This window comes from Dicentrarchus labrax, unplaced genomic scaffold, assembly GCF_905237075.1.
Source record: "Dicentrarchus labrax unplaced genomic scaffold, dlabrax2021, whole genome shotgun sequence".
Taxonomy (NCBI): domain Eukaryota; kingdom Metazoa; phylum Chordata; class Actinopteri; family Moronidae; genus Dicentrarchus; species Dicentrarchus labrax.
Window position 1 is genome coordinate 856,410 of NW_026136705.1, and position 21,146 is coordinate 877,555.

The following is a 21,146-nucleotide window of genomic DNA, read 5'->3' on the forward strand; positions in this document are numbered from 1 at the left end:
TAACAATTGTTAGTTGCTGACTCCGTAAGAAAACTGCATTTCAAGACACGAAGTTGTAAAGACACGCACACTGTATAACTTGCAATACTACATTTATTAACAGCACCTCTGTACCAGACCTTCATCAGGCAAAATGGTTGGCCTCATCCTACTCCTACGCATCTGCCTCATGAAATAGATGTGCAAAATGTTGACTGTTGAAATTATTTTAATAATCCAAGTCCTCATTTTTGTGATTTAAGTCCAAGAACCAAACTCGATCTATAGCTAAATATGCTAACCTCTGCAATCTGTGCTTAACTCTCCCTCAGCGGGTGTCTTATACCAGTGATGAAACCACTGGAAACATCTGTGCCGACTGCTGTTTGCTCCTCGCCTCCCTGTTTTACTTTCCAAACACGTGTCATAACAATAATCAGATGTAAACCTTGTCTTCTACAGTTCATCGCAGTGTTTCTTGGACCAGAACTTAAATTTTTTATGCACGCAAGTTCAATCTTTTTGTTCTTTTGGTACCATAGCAGTATTTACTGAGGAAGATGGGTGTTATTAATTATTTTCCACACCCAGCAATTAGCTCGTTCTTACTGACACACACATGCAGATGGTTATCAGCAGTTCTTTTTCCCTGGATTCATCTTGACGGCTCCCTACCGCTTGAAATTTAATCCCACACTGCGTGGAAAAATGTAAAACAATCAAACCGCCTGCTCCCAACATAAACAAATGTGGGGCAATTATGGTGCAATAAGTCAACATGATAAAACCTACGCAAATAAACATAAACGCGCAAACAAGCAGAGCTTCTAGACCTTCTCCAGGAGGCAGCGGTTCACAGGGATTACACGTATTAACAAGACTAGAGCCACTAATACTGCGGGATGAGGCTTAGCCTTGGTCTGCTAAATGTATGTGGAGTCACTAATCTGCACTGCTTCAACTGTCTGTCCGTCCATCACTGTCAGTTCACGTTCAGGTTGGAGGGTTTTATCTCTGGTAGAAACCCAGCTACTGGGCTCCTGCTGTCTGCTGGTTCTCTGCAAGTCCTCAAATGTCAGATAGAATTAGGTGAAGTTGAGGCTTTTTTGAGGTCTTTAGTGAAGTGAAATGTACAATTTTAAGTCTTAAACTTTGTTTTATAAATGTTATTTTGGTCTAAATGAATAATAGAAAGTTGTTCACTCACCCCATAGTGGTGAAGCCATGCAGACAGTTTCAGTTTTATTTGCTGTGGTTTTGAGATCTCTGCTGCTGCTGCTGCTGGGATTTCTACCTCCTGGAGTTTGTTTATGTGCAGCACTGGAAAAAGAAAAATCTAAACAGCAATGTGCAAGTTAAGATACTTCACAGAACACAGTGTGAGCAGTTTTCACGGGGAACTATTTCCCTCTAAAAGTAAAAAACAAAATGTGTCCTCAGTCAGGTGAAGTCTTATTATGATGACTTACAGTGTTGTTGTTTCTGTGAAGTTTTTTTTAATGTAAGCTTTGATTCGTTTACCATCACAAGACTACTTCCATTGCATTAAGATGTCAGCAGAGCTCAAATCATCAGCAGCTAAAGCTCCGTGCTGCAACATCAGCCCTTTTCTTGTGGCCTGAATGTGTTTCGATTTTGTAAATTGGCACCATCACAAGGAACCGAATTAGCTGTTAGCAGTTCCTGTTTGCAATGTGCCCAAAGACTTACAGACAACTATCACTTAATTATAAAATGATGGTTGTCAGGCAAATTCTGTAGTTATGAGGATCATACGTGTGTGTTCAGATTTGATTCCTTTGATGCAAACGTCGCTCCGTTTCGTTGTGTTCTTTCTCTCTCATGACTCTGTGAGATGTTTAAGCTTTCTTTCTAATGAGCCTGTACTTCATCCACTTCTATTTATTGCAGTACTGTTGATATTCCTCCTCCTGGTCATCCTCCGTAGTAACTCTCACGTCTGCCTTTCTTTCTTCCAGGCTGGCCAGATGAATCCCATGACACAGTTGTACTACAAGAAGGTGAGTCAAACACACACACAGACAATGTCGTCGCAGCCCCTAAAGTCTTAACACTCACACAGCCCTCTGACAATGTAAAACATCCTCACTGTAAAGGTCTAAAACTCTCATTGGTAGGGATTGGGATGATATACGATATCGTGTATCGCAGTAAAAAACACACAATGATCATTTCCATTTTTGTGATAATCATGAATATCCTCACTTAGCTTGACTGGATAAAGCTGTCCAGCTCACTATCTAACAGTCCTATATTGATTTCCTGATTTATTTTGAACAAGCGGACAAGGGGGAGCCCACATCTTTCCTGCCTGCCTGTTGCATCCCCTCCAAACAAAAGTTAATCAGGATGTGTATTATAAAATATTTTGGCCAAGATAATCTTGAAATTAAATTTTCATACCATTGCCAAGTCACTGGTCCTCACAAGGATAGATGGACAAGAAAACACAAAGAGGGAAAAAGACTCACAGATAGCCTCAGCTCTTATGTGATGATAATTGACTGTGTTTGAAGAGTTGGTTTATAAAATCAAACATCCACCACAGAGTGAACTTGATACGACAGAGAATTTCATTTTTGCAAATCAACAAACAGCCGATTTATTTGACTTATAATCCAGTTGAAGCCCTAAACCAAACAGTGAGAATCAAATATTTACAGTTTGAGCCACGCGGCTCCGGGGACAGCGGTGTCAGTCCCGGGTCTCAAAAGCCTCTTTCACTGCTGTCCTGATTAATTACCGTGACGCAGTGGTGAATGTGATCGATCAATCATCATCACCCGCTGAATCGCACACACACCCTGACGCGTCTCATCTCGTTATCAGTGGAGTTTCTAGATACAATCTCCTCACTCATTAAGTATGCGGACATGTGCTGTATGCGGAAGCAGCTCCGCTCATTTCCCCCTGAAGTTTAACGTAATAAAAGTGTAATCATAGCTTCAGAACATGCTCTTTATTTCAGCTGATGTGTTGTCTTAAAAGTCCTAAACCTTATCATCTAAGTCACATCAAACTATTTTCTTCTCTAGATCACACAACCCATTAGCAACTGACAGTCTGCACATTTAAAACAAGCCTGTCAGATTTAATAAATCACTGAAGTTACAGGAAAGCCTCCTCATTTATGGATTTATTCTGGTTTATATCTGAGTCACTGTTTGTGAAAAAGGAACACCAACTATTGCAAATGATTTAGTTAAAATTAAAACTAAAATTGTGCTTTAAAAAAGTTTTATTGGCAAGTTTTTGTATTTTTTTACAGGCTTACATTTTCTGTATGTGCAACTTTTTTGTGTTGTTATTGTTTGTTGTAGGCGACGTACTCGCCGTACCGCGATCGCATCCCGCTTCAGATCGTCCGGGCTGAGGTGGAGCTGTCTGCCGAGGAGAGGGCCTACCTCACGGCTGTGGAGAAAGGTACGTTCTTATCTCTCTTAGCAATATATTACAGCTCCAGTCACCTTTTAAACGGGTGATCTGTTGAACGGTGGCAGCAGCTGGTTGGTAGCCACACAGTTCACAGGTGTCATCTCTGCACCAGCTGACAAGTGCTTCAGCAGACGGTTGTCTTGACTAAATGTCCTTGAACAAGATACTGAAACTCAAACTGTTCACTCAGTAGGAGAATCACATTCTTCCTATTTAGTTTTGGGTGATAGGAACTCAAATGAATGCAGTTAAGTATTTGAAATCACACAACAAAAGTCATATTTCTCTTAATAAATATTTATTTTAATTGTTTTGAGGTTATTCATTCTTCAGTCTGGCTCACAGGAAGTAGGCTTTGCCATTGGCCGACTATTTTAGTCCTATCTGCAAGGGCCCCCGTTGCTTCTGCATCCTGGGCTGAATTAGGTTAAATAAACTATCCAGACTGGAAAACCTTGAAAATCTGGATATTTAAAGATTTGTTGTCTAGTCCTGGAAACACCTGGGAATTGCTTAAAATGACCAAATATCCTGGAAAATAATCCATGTTGTCCTGGAACACAACATCGCCTATGTAAACCTGGGTTATAGAGGAAAACTGTAGTAAACTGCAGTCAAATCCACAGAGACTGCAGAAAAACCGTTGGTGGTGAGAACAGCAATGTCCAATAAACTCTGACTACCTAAATACAAGTTATGAGCATTTGTGAGCAAGTGCTGTCCTATATTGTCAAGAAAACTCCTGGAAAATGTCCTGGAAAGGTCGTGGAAAATGTCCTGGAAAGTTATTTCTTAATCAGAGGTATTGGTGCTCCCACTTTGTGACACCATGTCAACAGTCACAGTTATTGTGCCCTGTGGAAAACTGACACATTTCAAACTGCTTGTCAGTTCCTTCAACCATCAACCCCTCCGCCCTCCCTCTGCCTCTCTAGGTGACTATGCGGGCGTCAAACATGCCCTCCGCGAGGCGGAGGTCTACTACAACATGGATGTGAACTGCCTGGACCCGCTGGGCCGCAGCGCGCTCCTCATCGCCATCGAGAACGAGAACCTGGAGATCATGGAGCTCCTGCTCGACCACGGCATCCACACCGGCGACGCCCTGCTCTACGCCATCAGGAAGGAGGTGGTGGGCGCCGTGGAGCTGCTGCTGTCGCACAGGAGGCCCAGTGGCGAAAAACAGGTGTGTGTGTGGACGTCTACGTGTGTGTGTGCGTGTGTGTGCGTGTGTGTGCGTGTGTGTTTAAACAAGGGAGAGAGAACGTACTCTCAATGGATGTATGTCAATGTGCTGCATCCAGACGCATTCATGCATGCATGTGTTTGCATTTAATCATCTGTAAATGTGCGTCCGTGTGTGTTTTTCCATTTGTGTGTTTTTCCATTTGTATGTGCTGTGTGTGTGTGTGTGTGTGTGTGTGTGTGTGTGTGTGTGTTTTGTGTATGTTAATGAGTAGTACATCCATTCATTGTAATGCTCCATGCCACATTCTGCTGAGAGGAGGGAGATTAAACAGCTCATTTTATAGACACACTGTGAAATAGGATTTAGAGACAGACAGTATATTTGTCTGCCTGCTGTGTTTGTGTGTGTATGTTTGTGTGTGTGTGTGTGTGTGTGTGTGTGTGTGTGTGTGTGTGTTTGTGTGTGTGTGTGTAGGGAGCGAGAGAGAGAGAGAGAGAGAGGGTAAAAGAACATGTTGCACAGTTCAGTTGACGTGTAGGTGTTAAGGGGGATCGAGGAGGAGAGATTCAGAGCGAGGAAGTGAAAGAGTGAGCAAGATTTAAAGTCATAAGGGAGAAGAGATGAAGAAGAGGAAGGAAGGGGGGGGCAGGATGAAGAGAGTGAGAGAGACATTGGAAGAGAAAAGAGAGATCAGAGAAAGAGTAGGGAACAGGGAGATATTTTCAAATAAAGGAAGAGGACAAGATAAGAGAGGAGAACAGAGACTTCTCCTTGTACATTAATTCCTGGACCGCGTGAGGCTGCGAGGTGTCCACGTCACCATGGCAACCAACCCTTGGCCGAAGCAGAGGATTGTGGGAAGGTTTTGGTCGCCTCTCAGTTGGACGAGGATGGGAACAAATCTGCTCTCGCTGTGTTTCTGTTTCTCATTTTTCTGTACTCTTTTTGATGTTGAATAATAATAACTATACCATTTATTATAAACTGTATAAAAAGGGGGGTGAGTGTTGCTCAGTAGCTCCTGAGGCTGGGGTGAGCGAGGAAACATCAGGTCGCCATGGTAACATATGCTCCTGCTCTGGACGTTCAACACATCGACGCCATAGAAGCACCGCCTACTGACCAATCACGTCCCTTCGGAAAATGACATCTCTATTCGTAGAAGATCCTGTGGTTGTATTAATAATTAAGACCTAAGTTCTCATAATACATCCATGAGAAGACCCCCACGGTGCAGCGCCCGGGCTGAGTTAACGGTCGTATCAGTTTATAGACAGACTGGAGGAAAAGAACAGAAAGATTGACTGTACAGTCGGTAGATCGGCTGTTTGTAACCAATAGACACAGACGTATTTATAGGACTGTCAAATCACAAACCAATCATCGTTCACTGCATGAAAAGAATAAAATCTGGACGCGGAAACATCACAGCCTTATGTATTATGTATTTCGCACCCCCAGTTTAATACCACTGTGCTAAATCCTAACAAGTTGACAGCTTTGCTAACAGCCAAACAACAGCAAGAAGGCCCACCGACGGCGAGTTTTCAGCTTTTTATTTCACCAAACTCTCGCCAGCAACTAAAAGCCAGTCAGAGATCTGTCTGCTCATGTCCGACGGCTCCTCTCTAACTTCTAACTTCCTCCGTGGTCTCTTTGCCTCTGCCATTAGCTGTGTTCTTAGAAGCTGCTGAGCACGGTTACATTGCCCCTCCCCGCGGTCCAAAGCTCCAGTCTGTAAGTGTGCTGCAATACCAAATAACACCACTAGGTGGCGCCTCCTTGTTTTGTTGTGATGTACTGCAGAGTTGTACGCACGCTGATACTCCGACTGACATCCACATGAGAGACTTCACCTATGATGTCTGCGTTCGACTGTCTGAGTTAATCCAAACCAGCCACGTTACGCTACCAGCGAAAGCACCAACAATGTGATGAAGTGTGACTTGGTGCCGTAAAATGTTACGTAAGACGAAGAAGGAGAACAGGGCTCAGAGTGGGAGCGACAGAATGACACATGATTTTAAAGCTGTTATTTTAAGGTAGAAAAGTTACATAAAGTTGCTTTAAAGTACCCGTCCGTGTGTGTGTGTGTGTGTGTGTGTGCATGTGAGTCCTATATCGAGAGCTGACGTGTGTGTGTGTGTGTGTGTGTGTGTGTGTGTGTGTGTGTGTGTGTGTGTTTTCTAAACTGCTCTTTCTCAGCTGACAGGTGGAGTCGATGCCTTTTATCTTCTCTGCAAAACTGTTGACCTTTCTGCCATCCCTCTCCGTCTGACTCAGTCTGACTCCCCCTCTCTCTCTTGTATTACCTCGCTCTCTTCATCCTCCCCCCCAACACCCCCCTCGCTCCCCTCTTTCTCCCGTCCTGTCCTCTCCTACTCCCCCCGATTACCAATAACCAAATGCGGTTTTCTACATCACCGGCTCGCCAGAAATGGAAGGAAAGAGGCCGCACTCGAGGAAGGAAAGAAGGAAGGAAGGGAGTGTTAAACATTGGAGAGGAGCATGAAATCTCAAAGTCTTTGCTTTGAGCGTGCAGAGAGGAAAGGAGGGAGAGTTGCATGTATGAGGGAGGGAGAGAGGAAATCCAGATGGAGAGAAAGGGAAGGAATGAGAAATGAGGGAGATCAGGAGAGAGAGAGAGAGAGAGAGAGAGAGAGAGAGAGAGCGAGAGAGCTATGCAGATGAGAAAAGGTTTTTCAGGCTCCCTCTCACACTTTCCTTTGATGTGTGAAGTGTATGAAAAAAAAGATTTAAGTGCGCATGTGTGTGTTTGTGTCGCTGGAGTCGAAGATGATTTTTGGGTTGTTTTGATCTGTGTGTCTGCGTGTGTGCTTCTGTGTGTGTGTGTGTGTGAGCTCGTGGTTGTGTGGATGCACATATTAGCAGTCAGTTTTGATTATTGTATAAATTAGTGTTTTCTGTATTTATTTAGTCTTAAAAAAACAGATTAATAACACAAAAACATGATTTGCAGCACAAACGTTTTACTGTTTATTGTTTATTGGAAGAGTTCACGGGGCCGATCAGTCCGCAGTTCCAGTCAATCAGCAGCTTCTTTGTGGGAGTTTTTCTTTATTTTTATCTCTCAGGTTGCAAAATATGAATGGTTTAGTGTTATTAAGCACATTTACTAAGTGAGTACGTAAGTGTAATTTTAAGTTAGTTTTGAGGTATTTCCATTCCATGCAACTTTATACTTCTACATCTCAATCAATGTTGTACTTTTTACTTCCCTACATTCTCTGATTGCTTTAATTACTTTTCAGATTAAAACTTTTCATACCCTTCCTGTCTAGTGAAAATCATGTAAACTCCACATTTTGTGATTTTCAGGTTTTTTTTGATAAACTAAAGATTCTAGTGTTCCTTTATGACTACATTTTCCTACTTCTTAAGCGAAATAAACTTTTTTTTTAAACATTAAGCAAGACTACGGAGAGGTAACTACAGACAAAGATAGGCGACTACATCAGAGCTATCAAGTTGCATGTTTTTAAATGAGTTACATTTTTGGGATTACAAAGAGAGTAAAGTACCAGAAGAAGCCATTAGGTACTGGTACCGAATTCAAGGTACCCTTACTGGTTCAAATGTGAATGGTACCAAACCCCTACAGCTAGAACTCATTAAGTAGCACATCATATCTCGTTTGTTTAATCTGTAAAAAAAAAAAAAACAGAATTTTGAAACAATACTAGTAAAAATGAGTCCTAGACACACAAAATTAAATAATAATGAACAAATATTTTGTGTTGGTGCAGAAAAAGTCACTGAACATATGTTAATGGTAATTAACATTATTAATTGAAAACCGATTGATTTTCTTCCTCGTTGTTTCATCTGGGCAGCCTTTCGGTTAAAAATCTGTGTTTTTAATTTAGCTTCAGTACTTTTATTGTTATTTAACATATGATTTTGGTATTGAAAAAGTATTGAAGTAAAGATAGATTTGACAACATTAGCAAGAATGGCACTGTTTTACTGTTAGGGAGTGCGGCATTAGTTCTTTGCTAGGAAACCAGCAGAGACTCCAAGAAGTTACAGAAATGTGAATAAATATATGTATTTCACAAACTGTTGAACTATTTAAGGCTTAAGGCTCCAGTTGAGGTCAGGTCTGATTATCAGTGGATCAGTTTGGACCAAGTTGGTCCATTTGGTGTAAAGTAATGCATGTGGAGTTAGAGTTTGGTGGAAGACCTCTGATATAAAGTTTAATGTTTTAGGTTTAAGTTCTCTAATATGGATCGGTCCTTGTGCGAGTGTATTCTGAACCGTTCTCAACACCGGCAGCAGGAGACACGGGAAGATTTAATGCATGATTAATCAAGTTTTAGACGAATAAACACTCTTGTACAGTATGTAGATAATTCTGTTGGAGTGTATTTGACTTGAGTTTGTTCATATTTACCTGAGTGTGTGTTCTCTCCCCGTCTCTTTAATCAGTGTGTGATGCCAAGCCCGTGGCAGCTGTTCTCACACTCCTTATCACGCCAGGAGGAGGAAAAAAGAAAAGAGAGGGAGTTAGAGGTAGAGAGATCAGATGAGGAAAAAAGGTTTTGGCAGCAGAGAGGAGAGAAAGAGGAGGAGGGAGTCGATCAGAAGAGGACAAGAAAGAGGAAACAGGTAGAAAAACAAAGATGGCAGGGGGTCAGACGAGGAGAAGGAGACGGTAGACGGAGTCGTGGGGGGGGATGAAAGGTGGAAAAAGAGGAGGAGAAGGAGGTGAGAGGAGTGAAAGACAGAGGAGGAGGTAGAGAGAGTGGAGATAAGATAAGATGGATGAAGAGAAGCACTCTGCTTCATTCTCCCTCTGAGAGATGAAAGAGAGTCCACACGTGTTCGCTCCACTCCTCCCTTCTCCCTTATTCCCTCCTCTTCCTCACTTCCTCAAGCCTGCTCCTCTCACTCCTTCCTCTGATGTCTTGGAGTGTGTGTGTGTGTGTGTGTGTGTGTGTGTGTGTGTGTGTGTGTGTGTGTGTGCGGCGGTATCGTAGGATCTGGTCGCATATTTAGAATTTGTAAGCAGTATATAAACATTTAATAAATAGTTTATAACACACTATAATGTGTTTATGAACATATTTGTCAACAACTATGATAAGTGTCAACTGGTGTATGAACAGATAAATGACAATATACACTGTGAAATACAATATTTTACTTTTACAGTAAATTATGGGCTAATAAATGCAGTAAATTCACAATTCATCTTATTATTAATTTACAGTAATATAGACGAAAATCACAGTAAGTTATTGTGTTTCTACAGTAACTAGTCATAATATTAGGCTACATAACTTATAACAGTATTTTAATGTGAAATTACAATATATTGTGATACTTCACAACAACTGCCTGTAAATAATCACTTTAATTTACTTTAATAGATATTCATATACTTCTAAATGCTAAATACAAAAGGTTAAAGTCTTAATTTGTTACTTCAATCTTATTTATTTCTCAAGTCAGAAATTACTGAGGTTGCAGTTTGTTTTGTTGTTGAATTGTTGCATTCGACAGCACCTGTGTTGAATATCTCTTGTATTTTAATTAGGAGTTTATCCAAAATGTGGACAATTAAGAGAGAAATGATCTCCTCCTCCAGTACATTGCATATGGCTGCAGTCTATTATTAGCTAGTGAAGAAGAAAACACATATTTTTAACACACAGAAATGTATTTTTTTCACACATTTTCTGTATTATTTGTTTTATTTTTTTGTGAAACACTCTCTAAAATATAAAATAATATATCTCTAAAATATTTAAATCAAGTGAAAGGCACATGCAGTCAAAAGCACCTACTGCTGCATGTAACAATTATCTTGTATTTTATATTATTATTGTTTGTAACTGGACTTTGAGTTTTAGTTTTGACTTTGGTAATTCGTTCCGTTCCAGGCAGCCATTGGTTTCCATTTATTGGAATATGGATGACATACTGTAAGTGTCAAGAGTATGCTAATATATATTTGTATTGTGTGGGAATGAATGGCTGCTTGGTAAACCAGGAAAAAATGATCCAAATATCACATGGTTTGGAGAACGGTCTGCTCTTCTGTACCATTTATTGTAAATGGACTCAAACAAGCGCAACTACTGCTTTGGACCTTTAAACTCTCTTATCATAATATATCCATTATCCTCTCTTTCCCATCCGCCCATAATGGCGGACCACCTGGTTGTCGCTCGGTAATAAAACGCTCTTTCACTCTCTTGTTTCTCCCAAACCGCAGCAGCTGTTCAGAGTTGTGTCAATGAGGGATATAATGAGTTTTGTAGAGGATGTGACTTTAAAATAAATGTACCTCTGCTGCGTCGTCGGGCAGGAAACTTCTTTTGTCGAATGCATTACGTTAATTTAATTAGTTTTAATCTGATTCAAGTGAGTTTAATTTGATTCGTCATTCGGCCAATTTGTCTTTTGCTTTGAGTTGTTCCCCTTACGCTTTGTGGCTTTTAAATTGCACAATAAAAGCTCATTAGAGTTTCGGATTTGAGATATTTCTCTGTTTTAGCTGCACTTCTAACAAATCAAAATATCAGCCTGGCATGGGATTATTTGATTTGAGCGTTTTATGAAGGCTCTTTTTTTTGTTCTTTGTTCCTCTCCAGGTTCCCTCACTGATGATGGACAGTCAGTTTTCAGAATTCACCCCAGACATAACTCCCATCATGCTCGCTGCTCACACCAATAACTACGAGATCATCAAGCTCCTCGTCCAGCGGAAGGTGAAGACACAAGTTTCTCTCTAGAGCAGCTAAATCTTCAGTCAGTAATTAGATGTGATGATTTATCCTCTGTTTGGTTGTTGTTCTCTATAGGTCACCATTCCCAGACCACACCAGATACGATGTGACTGTGTTGAGTGTGTGTCCAGTTCAGAGGTAAGTAATTATTTTTATGGTAATCTAGTAATCCATTAACTGTCTTTGTTAGTCTTTCCACTGTTCCAACAATCACCAACTCTGCTTTGGTCTAAATAAATCCTTAATTCACCAACGTAGATGAAGAGGAAAAAACGCTGTATCTGATAGATAGATAGATAGATAGATAGATAGATAGATAGATAGATAGATAGATAGATAGATAGATAGATAGATAGATAGATAGATAGATAGATACTTTATTTATCCCGAGGGTAATTCAAGGAACGTGCAAATACGATGCCTACTCGTCCTGTCCTGGAATAGTCCTGGAAAATGATGTCTTCATCGTCATTCTTTGCTGAGGACACTGTATACTATAGCTATATCCCATATATATAACCTTTAAGTAAATACTGTGAGTATACAGCAAAGACTCAAACTGGGTTTTGTAAACTATTTCTAAGATCGACTGATTGACCGATTATGGTGCAATATGGTTTTCTTTCTCCTCTTTATCTCTCTTTGTGTCCTTCTGTAGGTTGACAGTCTTCGGCATTCACGGTCTCGACTCAACATCTACAAGGCTCTGGCCTCGCCGTCCCTCATCGCGCTGTCCAGTGAAGATCCCATCCTCACAGCCTTCAGACTGGGCTGGGAACTCAAAGAGCTCAGCAAGGTATCGACATTGATGCCTTCTGGTTGAGTGGTTACTGGAAAAGGAAAAAGGAATTGTTTGAACCAGAAGGTTCAGTCTGCTGCACACTGACTTGTCAGTGAAGTATTTGGACCAGGGAGTGATTGGCTCCATGATTTCTGCCAGTTTTTTATTTCCACAATATACAGCTTATTGTCAAATTAAACGGCACACAATAAAAAGCTGGTCCACCAGGAGCCTCCAGGGCAGCCTCAGTCCTCCTTGGCATCGACTCTCCGAGCACCCAAGTGAACCCTACTGGAGGGATGCCACATCCTAAACTTGATGAGCTGTTAAAACTGCTGTGGAAGCAGCAAACATCAAATATAATTAATGTTACTCCTTTGCCTCAAGTGTTTCCTGTACTTGTTCTATTATAAATGTTTACCTTTATTTTATTGTGTACATTCTCTTTTCATTTGCTATAAGATCTAGCAATGTAATCGCAAGAATCCTCACACCTAATCATAAACTGTAGTAATTCCTTTAAGCTAAGAAATCTTCGGTAACAAGAAACATTTTTTTCTCCTCAGGTGGAGAATGAGTTTCGCCAGGAGTACGAGGAGCTGTCGCAGCAGTGCAAACGCTTTGCCAAAGACCTTCTGGACCAGGCCAGGAGTTCTAGAGAGCTGGAAACCATCCTGAACCACAGAGACAATGACCAGAGCGAGGAACTGGACCCCAGACAGTGCCACGACCTGGCCAAGCTCAAACTGGCCATCAAATACCACCAAAAAGAGGTAGGGAGGAGAGGAGTGACATTTTAATAGGCTGATCTTTTTGCAAACTTCTCTCAAATACGCCGTCATCGAGCTGAATTGTTTCCATAGTTACTTAGAGTTGTCAGTTTTAAGGAGCAAGCTGGTTCACCTGACAGCAGAGTGTCTGAATATATTGCTGCGAACTGCGAGAGTATAGTAGGCTACGTATGTGTGCTCGCATATGTAGTTTGTATTATTTATGTATGTGCACCCTCACTGGTGTCAAGGTTGGTTATCAAATAGCAGCAGACAGAGTAGACACAGTCATTATATTTATTTATAGCCACACTTTCAGCGTGGCTCTAGGGATGGCATTGTTGAACTGTCAGTAGGCTACAACACTTTGGGAGTGAAATATTGCGCAACTTTGACATTTAGTGCTCTAACTTAGCATGTTAATTTTATTTATTTATTGCTGTTGGTACTGAGTAAATTGAACTTCATTTTGGGAACAATAACGAACATCTAATCTAATCTAATCTAAACTAAATATCCTTAGGTTCTTATCTTAACGTCAATACTAAAAAGCTAACACTGCATTGTTAAACATTGCATTTCAACATCCTCATTGACAAGGTGTACATATTCAGATGTTACAGACAGTACAGGCATATAGATAGTTGTGTATATAAAGTTAAGTATGTTATGCTAATTGTCTTATGGTGAACTACAATATGTCCATATATACAGTGTTGGGTCATAATTGATTACATATAATCAGGATTACAAAATCAAATTACAGCAAATAAGTAAGTATAATCAGGTACATAAGGTATGAGGTATATATTTTACATTTTGATTTTGAAGTACTCGAAAAGTCCTTTTTTGAAATCCAATGGATTACATTAATTACAAAAATTGCCATGTAATTTGTATTCAGTGACTATATTTCAAAGTAATCTGCCCGAGCGCTGCATATACAGTATATCATAGGCAATATGGCACAATGTCACTGGTATAGGGTCATGCTTAGATCTGTATCATTTTTCTGTATGTTGCCATTTCATGATAATGGACAAGAACTCTCTGCCCTACTTACATCTATCAAAACACACACACACACACACAATAACGCAGTACATTTCCTTGTCTTTGAGGAATTGAGAGACTTTGTTACTCTCCTCTTGGGGCTTGTCGGAGGAGAGTGAGAGTGCAAGAGGATTTACGCAATAGAAACAGAAAGAAAGTGGAAAACAGAGGAAGGGCTTTTGGGCAGGTATGTTTGGGGGGGGGATAAATGGCACATAGAGGGAAAAGCATTGGACTGAGTGAGATAATGAGCCGGAGCAACTGTGAGCGGATACAAAGCGAGCAAAAGCGAAAGAGAGATTTAATGGCACAGAAAGAGAGAAGAATGGAGAGCTGGAGGGATCAAGCAAGCGCAAGAGTGAGAAAGAGATGGAGATTTGATGGGATAGAGTTAGAGAAAGAAACAGAGTTAGAAAACCCCAAGGCGATCTCCGTCTCCGTTCGTCCGTCTGCCTGTCGGTTCCCTGCTGTTTGCAGCTTTCTGCAACAGAGGACTACTGCCAGACGGATGTGAAAGGACAGAGCGAGAGGAGGAGAGGAGGGATGACAGAAACCACGGGATGATACGTAGATGGATTGAGGGAGACGGGGAGATAAGAGGAGGAAGTGAAGTGCTTTCTCTCTCTCTCTCTGAGGAGGAGGAGAGGTGACACAGGTAAAGATATGAAGAGGGAAGGTAGATAGAAGGAATACTAGATGTACGGTGACGTGTTTTCATTCCCCGCGTAGAGATTAAAAATGGAGATTTAAAGAGTCAGATAGACACGCAGGCACAAACAACAGAAATAAAATAGAGAAAAGGCTACACTGTGTATCATCCTGGCAAAGTGCACATATAGAGTTCACCTATAACTACTGCTGGAGTTCCCATATTGATACCACAGTGATACTTTTTTGGATATTTTGCTTTGAGGAATAAAAACTTCTTTAAATTGCCTAAATAAAAGCAATACAATTTATCCAAACATGCTGAATGTTACATCTTAACGTGCTAACATTTTAATTTTAAACTAACTGTTAGCATGTTAACATCAGCTACAGTCACATGTTAAATCGTGCATGCTAATAAGCCGATATACTTCAAAGGGCCAGTGTGTAGGATTCAGTTTCATCTAGTGGTGAACTTTTAGATTCCAATCATTTGAATACTGCTCGCCTTCCAAGTGTAAGAGCCACTGTTTGGTTTGTAAGTTCTGAACTAATGTAGAAACAAAGTGGTTCAACATGACGGCCCCCGTTGAAGAGGACCCGCTCCCTCTGTAGACAAAAACTCTTTCCTATTCCTATTTTCAGGTGATTATACACTAATGAAAACATACCAATAATATTATATTCCATTTCTGATAACAGATCCTCCTAAATGTTTCCACACTTGAGCATTTTGAGCATGGTAAATAACTTTTTGGAACAAACAAACAAATGTGCAACCAGTCCAAAGAAGTTAAAGGTTCAGACAGACAACGGAGTTAATCTGTAAACTGACGAAACATCAGGACACTTTTGGATAACATACATGTACTTTGGAGGCTTTTCAGAGAGACGCATATGATGAACACAGAGAACAGGAGGAGTGAATGACTTTTTCACCTTTGGAGGTATGGTGACACAGCAAAAGACAAAGATGATGGAGGGATGTATGAGAGGGAAGACTGGTGGAAGTGAAGTGCTTTTCCAGGCTAAAGGATTTAGGAGGATGGAGGTAAGGCAGGATTGGTGACTTAGGTTAAGATATAGGAGGAACTTTATGTCCCGAACAAAGGGAAGGAGGGAAAGCGAGGGATAGATGGAGCATTAAAGGGTGTCTGCGCTGAGTAGTTGTGGTGAAGAACATTGAGGTGAATGGGACGTGTTAAAAACTGCTTACTTGCCCTTGTGTAGTAGTGACAGAGGTGATGATTTAATACATAATGCAGGCTTAGTAAAGAGGCAGAGGAAGTGGTAGAGGGAGAGATGACTGAAGAAATTAGCATATAAATTGAGAACAAACAAAAAAAAATAGAGCTTTAAATAGATAATTCAATGTGCAGCTAAAACATCAACTCCTCATTGACCAGAACATTTTCTATCACTGCTCACAGTTTGTGACGGTGGAACAATTGCCCCCAGTGACTTAAGTATTTATCTGTTATTTGTTTTTTATGTTGATATTCACAGTACTTTTAAACTTCGTATCTGTAAACCAAACCAACCTCAATGTCCTGGTTGTCTTTGAATACATTTGAACATCTTTTCAAACACAGTAAAAGCTACAGTCACATGTCACAGTGACACAAAGAGTGCAGCAGGTGTTTGTTGTAACATACTTCTACTCCACTACCATTCAAGAGAAAGTGTACTTTTTACTCCACTACAACTAGGCTGTTTCACAACTTAAGTTATTTTACAAATTAAACAGCTGATACAATCAGTCAACTTTGAATCATTTAATTTTTTCTGCTTCTTAAAGGTGATGAATTGTTGTTTTTCCTTTTAATTACTTCCAACAATTTAAATTAAATTGATTCTTTTTTTGGACAAATAGTCAAAAGCACTTTAGATAATTATATAAAACAGACAAGAGCAGCAAATCATTGCATTATGAGATGTTAAATAATGAACTACATTTCTGTTGATCGACCTATCGATTAATAAGTTAATTAGTTAGTTAGTTAGTTACCAGAGTAAAGATTTAAAAAACAAACTCCATAATGAAAGTCAGCATTGACTTACAACTGGTTGATTTACCCTTGTTGTCATCCAGTGCAGAAGCTTGCCTTGTTTTTGAGTAAGTCATTGCAATGAGCTCGAGTTAGTGTCATACTGGGATTATATTGGATTTTTAAGTGTTTTGAACAGACTTTGATTGTTGACCAGGAAAGCTGCAACCCAATTGTGAATTTCCTGGTTTGTGTATTTTAGGATTGTTCACTGCACGGATGGATTTATAAAGGATTTTGTTCAATTAAAACATCATGGATACAAGATTTAGGGGTCTCGTGGTGTTAATAAGGACCCCTGTCTCCTGTATTCTGCTAATTTGCAGCAACAAATACATATTGAGAGAAACATAATGCAGCTCAGATTTAGTCCTTTTGTCAACATAATGTGGAAATGTTAATTAGCGTATCTGGCACATTCATATTCCTGTGAACATAATCCAGCCATCAATTACGTTTCCCTTAATGGGCAAAACAAATGTTTAGTATGTAAACATAACTTGTAGGAGTCAAAGTTGTAGCAAATGTAGTTTAAGCTTCTGTAAAATGTTGGAAAAAGTATCTGATCCAAATAATCCTCTGGTGCTAATCTCATTATTATCCCAGGAATCGGTCATATTCTGCACTTTAGACAGTAATAGGCTAATTAAACATCCGTCATGCTTTCGTGATTCACATAAACTCGAAGGAACTGCGTCTCCGCTGTCTGCTCGCACTGAAGTTGGCTGCCGTCTACTACACCTTGCTGAGGAGGTATAATTGGCTGCAGCTCTGGCAGAGCAGTCCTTTTGAGCAAGACCCCGTACAGAAAGTAGAAAGTCAAAACATCCCGTGGCGTTCCCGGAGACTGCAGCAGTGACTCTCCTAAAATAAGACACATTCTCAAATTTAGACCAAGGGGAGAGAAAAGGAGGAAATAAGGAGTGCGATGAGAAGATGTGAGGAGTTTGAAGGCAACAGAAAAGGAAGCAGGGAGAGAGAGATCGAGAGAGAGAGAGAGAGAGCTGTCAGTTCTTAATAAGGTTTCTTAAATTGTTGAGAAGCGAGAGGAGGGTTGGAGAGAGAAAGATGGGTGAGATATTACATGTTCTTTGTGCTGGAAATAGTATATTGTGTCATTTGGACAACCATTTTTATGTTACTGTATTGAATTATTTAGTTCTGCATAATAAGGGCTGCATATTGTGTGAATGTTCTGCTCCCACTGCAAACATGATACAGAACTTGCAGCACCAGGAGTATTTTCTTTACATTTAACTAAATAAACTTAATGTTAACTTTAAATAGCTGTACACTTTCATTGTCTAAATATATGGTATAGATTTGACTAAACTACCATTCAAATGTAGGAAAATCTGGTCAAAGACATAAAGAACAGTAAGAATTTTTGCCATATTTTCATACTTAACAGCTCTCTATACTTAATGCTACAGACACAATTCAATCTGTACTCAGAAAGTATTACCCAGAACTATGTTTGATATATTCCAACCTAATATTTTTATATTAGTATCAACTATTTGTTGTCGTATGGTAATATTTTAAAAGAATCTCAAGTATTTTGTTGACTTCTGTGAAGAAAATCCTATTAAGTCTGTATGATTGTTAGAAATGATTTAAAAAATACATAATACAGACAGAAATGTATAAAAAGTTCCCTAAAAAGGAAATAATCTGCTCAAAATTCATCCAAATCACTCGTTTTACACTGTTTGAATATAATTTAAAATATCCATAAAATATGTCACTTAAGGAAAAAGGTTGCCAACAACTGCTCTCAATGACTATCAGTGAGAAGGTTGGCTATATCTGTGTAGTGAGTCTTAATGTCTGGCAGGTCCGATTCCCCTTGAAATCAATGAAACAAGGAGGTGGAAACACTACTACTGTCCACAGGTGGCAACAGAATCAACACAGAATGAAAGTAGGGGATTGAAGTAAAAGTATAGTATCAAAATATACTTAAAGTACCAAAAGTAAAAGTGCTCATTATACAGAAATGGCCTATTTCAGAATTATATTACTTGATTATGATTATTTATTTGTTAACAGTGTCTGTGAATTTCCCCCCAAGGATTAATAAAGTCCTTATAATAACTCTTATAATCATACACTGTCATTTATTTGTAGATTTTGTATTATTAATATAATGAATCTGAATTTGCAAAGCCACGTAAGTTATTAAATAAATGTATTGGGGTAAAAAGTAATGAATTTGAATTGAAGTGGAGTAGAAGTATATCAACAATACTCAATTAAATATACTTACCGCCTTACTTTCCAGCACTATAAAATTTAGTAAACAACCATTTTCCTTTGTAAACACATTGAAATCTTGGTTGCATTAAAATTCTCACACAGTCTTAAAGTCTGTAGACTGCAGCTGCCTCGACAAATGTGAACCTTGTTTGGCAGAAGTGTCTCACATAAGCTCTCATGCCAGTAAAAGTCCCTGAACTGACAGAAACAGACGCTTGGAGGGAAAGCGAAAGATGGACAGAGATGGAGGAGGACACACAATGGAAAGAAAATGCAGAGAATGAAAGAGAGAGAGACAGCTGTCAGCAAAATTCTGACATATTGTGAAGTGTTTGTTAAAGTGAGAGACAGAAAAGGAGGGCGGGGGGGATGGGAAGAGTAAGACAGAGAAAAAAGAGAGTGGGGGAGTTAATGGATTTTTAGAAAAGAGAGACAGATGACAACAAAAAATAAGGTGGAGTGATACAAAGAGAGAATCATATAGTAGGTAAGGAATGACTGACTGACTATTTATCTGGACCAAGACAGATGAGAAGACGTGAGAGGAAAGATAAGTGGGCAGGATGAAGGGGAAAAGCAGTGAGTGGTAGTAGGGTAGTATTATATAAAACAAAACATTATATTTTGTAAAGTTATTTAATGCAAAAATCTTAAAGGGATAGTTGAAGATGATGAAATGCCGTTCAGTGTGGAAGCAAGAGGACACCTTTGTTTGCAGATGGATACTGAATGACCTGAGGAAATGTGCCGCCTCCCTGTCGGGCCTCCTGTCTGTTTCTCCAGAGTAGGGGGCACACTGGATAAGCACCTCATACAACCCCAAACTAATCACTTTAATTAGCAACTAGTAACTAAAGCTCCTTCTGAAATGTAGTGGAGTAAATCCCAACGGACACGGGGCTGTGGCTGCTGGAGCTGATCGCGCCCGTTCTAGATGGTGCTCGAGATGCACCAGACCACACGTCAGTCAGAGGAGATTTGAAGCAGAAACAGACACTGTTTTGTATACTTTTTAGGGACAAAATACACAAGTTAACAACATCAGGCAGGCAACACGCTCTGAAGATGCTCAAAATGCTCTCGGTGAGATTTAAAGATGTGTGGATCACAGAGTCGAACAGCGTCATCCTGAAGCCAATGCCCGGTGGAGTTTCGGGGTCAAGTAACGTACAGGTAGCTCAGATTTGTGCTTAAGTCAGTTACGATCCACCGCTGTTCTGTTTCAGACCTCAATCTGGGTTCTTTAAACGCTCTCTGACTCTCCCCGCGCAATGTGAACCAACACGTGGTTTCATTATGTGTGCACTCACGTAACGAAGATGCAGACGTCTCCCGCTCTCGCTGTGTCACGAAAAAAAGATATAATGACACTGGAGACAGACAGATGCACTGAGAGAGACATGTAGTTATAAAGGATGCAGGCAGGATCACTGGCCCCTGGGCGCCATGACGACGACAGATGTTGACAAACAAACAGATGCCACATTAGCCTCTCCAGCTGCCCTCTGTGTGTGTGTGTTTGTGTGTTTGTGTGTACAGATGTTTCTTGGCATGTGTGTGTGTTATTTGTCCTTTTCGTCTTGCATTTATGAAATTTTATCTTTTAATTTGTGTGTGTGTGTGTGTGTGTGTGTGTGTGCGTGCGTGTGTGTCAGTCTCGGGAGACAGTTGACGCACACTGCCAGGACACTTATGTAAGCCTTCCACGTACTGCAACCTCTTTCCCTCTCTCTCTCTCTCTCTCTCTCTCTCTCTCTCTCTCTCTCTCGCTTCCTGTCACATTCTTTACCTTGGCTGTCACCCTCTTTCTCTCGCGCGCTCCGTCTTTCTTTCCCCTCCATCACTCTCTCCGTTAATATTACATCTTCCCCTCCTTTTGTCCCTTTCATTTCGTACCTCTTTCCTTTCGTCTTTTCCATCTTGCCACATCATCTTCTCTCTCTTTCTCTCTCTGCTCTTCTTCTTTTTCTTGCTGACTCGTTGGATGTGTTTTTACCCCTTTGATGCCTCTCTCTCTCTTTCTTTGGTATCTCCGGTATCTGCTCTGTTTGTCACTCTGGATAACCTCCTCTCAGCTCTCTGCTGTGTTCCTTCATGTGTCGTCTATAGTGTGTGTGTATATATATGTGTGTGTGTGTGTGTGTGTGGTGTGTGTGTTCATTCTGCATTTAAATTTGTGTCTGCTGGTGTGTGTGTGTGTGTTCT

At 40.2% G+C, this 21,146-nt stretch overlaps 1 protein-coding gene across 1 annotated transcript in view; it reads left to right on the plus strand.

Moving 5' to 3' along the window:
• trpc5a (transient receptor potential cation channel, subfamily C, member 5a) overlaps positions 1-21,146 on the plus strand; it is a 137,996-nt gene that overhangs the window by 60,596 nt on the left and 56,254 nt on the right. Inside the window, exons 2-8 of the mRNA XM_051400051.1 lie at positions 1,959-2,000; positions 3,321-3,423; positions 4,371-4,621; positions 11,248-11,364; positions 11,458-11,520; positions 12,041-12,178; positions 12,730-12,936. Of these exons, the coding sequence (XP_051256011.1) occupies positions 1,968-2,000; positions 3,321-3,423; positions 4,371-4,621; positions 11,248-11,364; positions 11,458-11,520; positions 12,041-12,178; positions 12,730-12,936 (912 nt within the window). The 5' untranslated portion in view covers positions 1,959-1,967. The remainder of the gene's footprint in view (positions 1-1,958; positions 2,001-3,320; positions 3,424-4,370; positions 4,622-11,247; positions 11,365-11,457; positions 11,521-12,040; positions 12,179-12,729; positions 12,937-21,146) is intronic.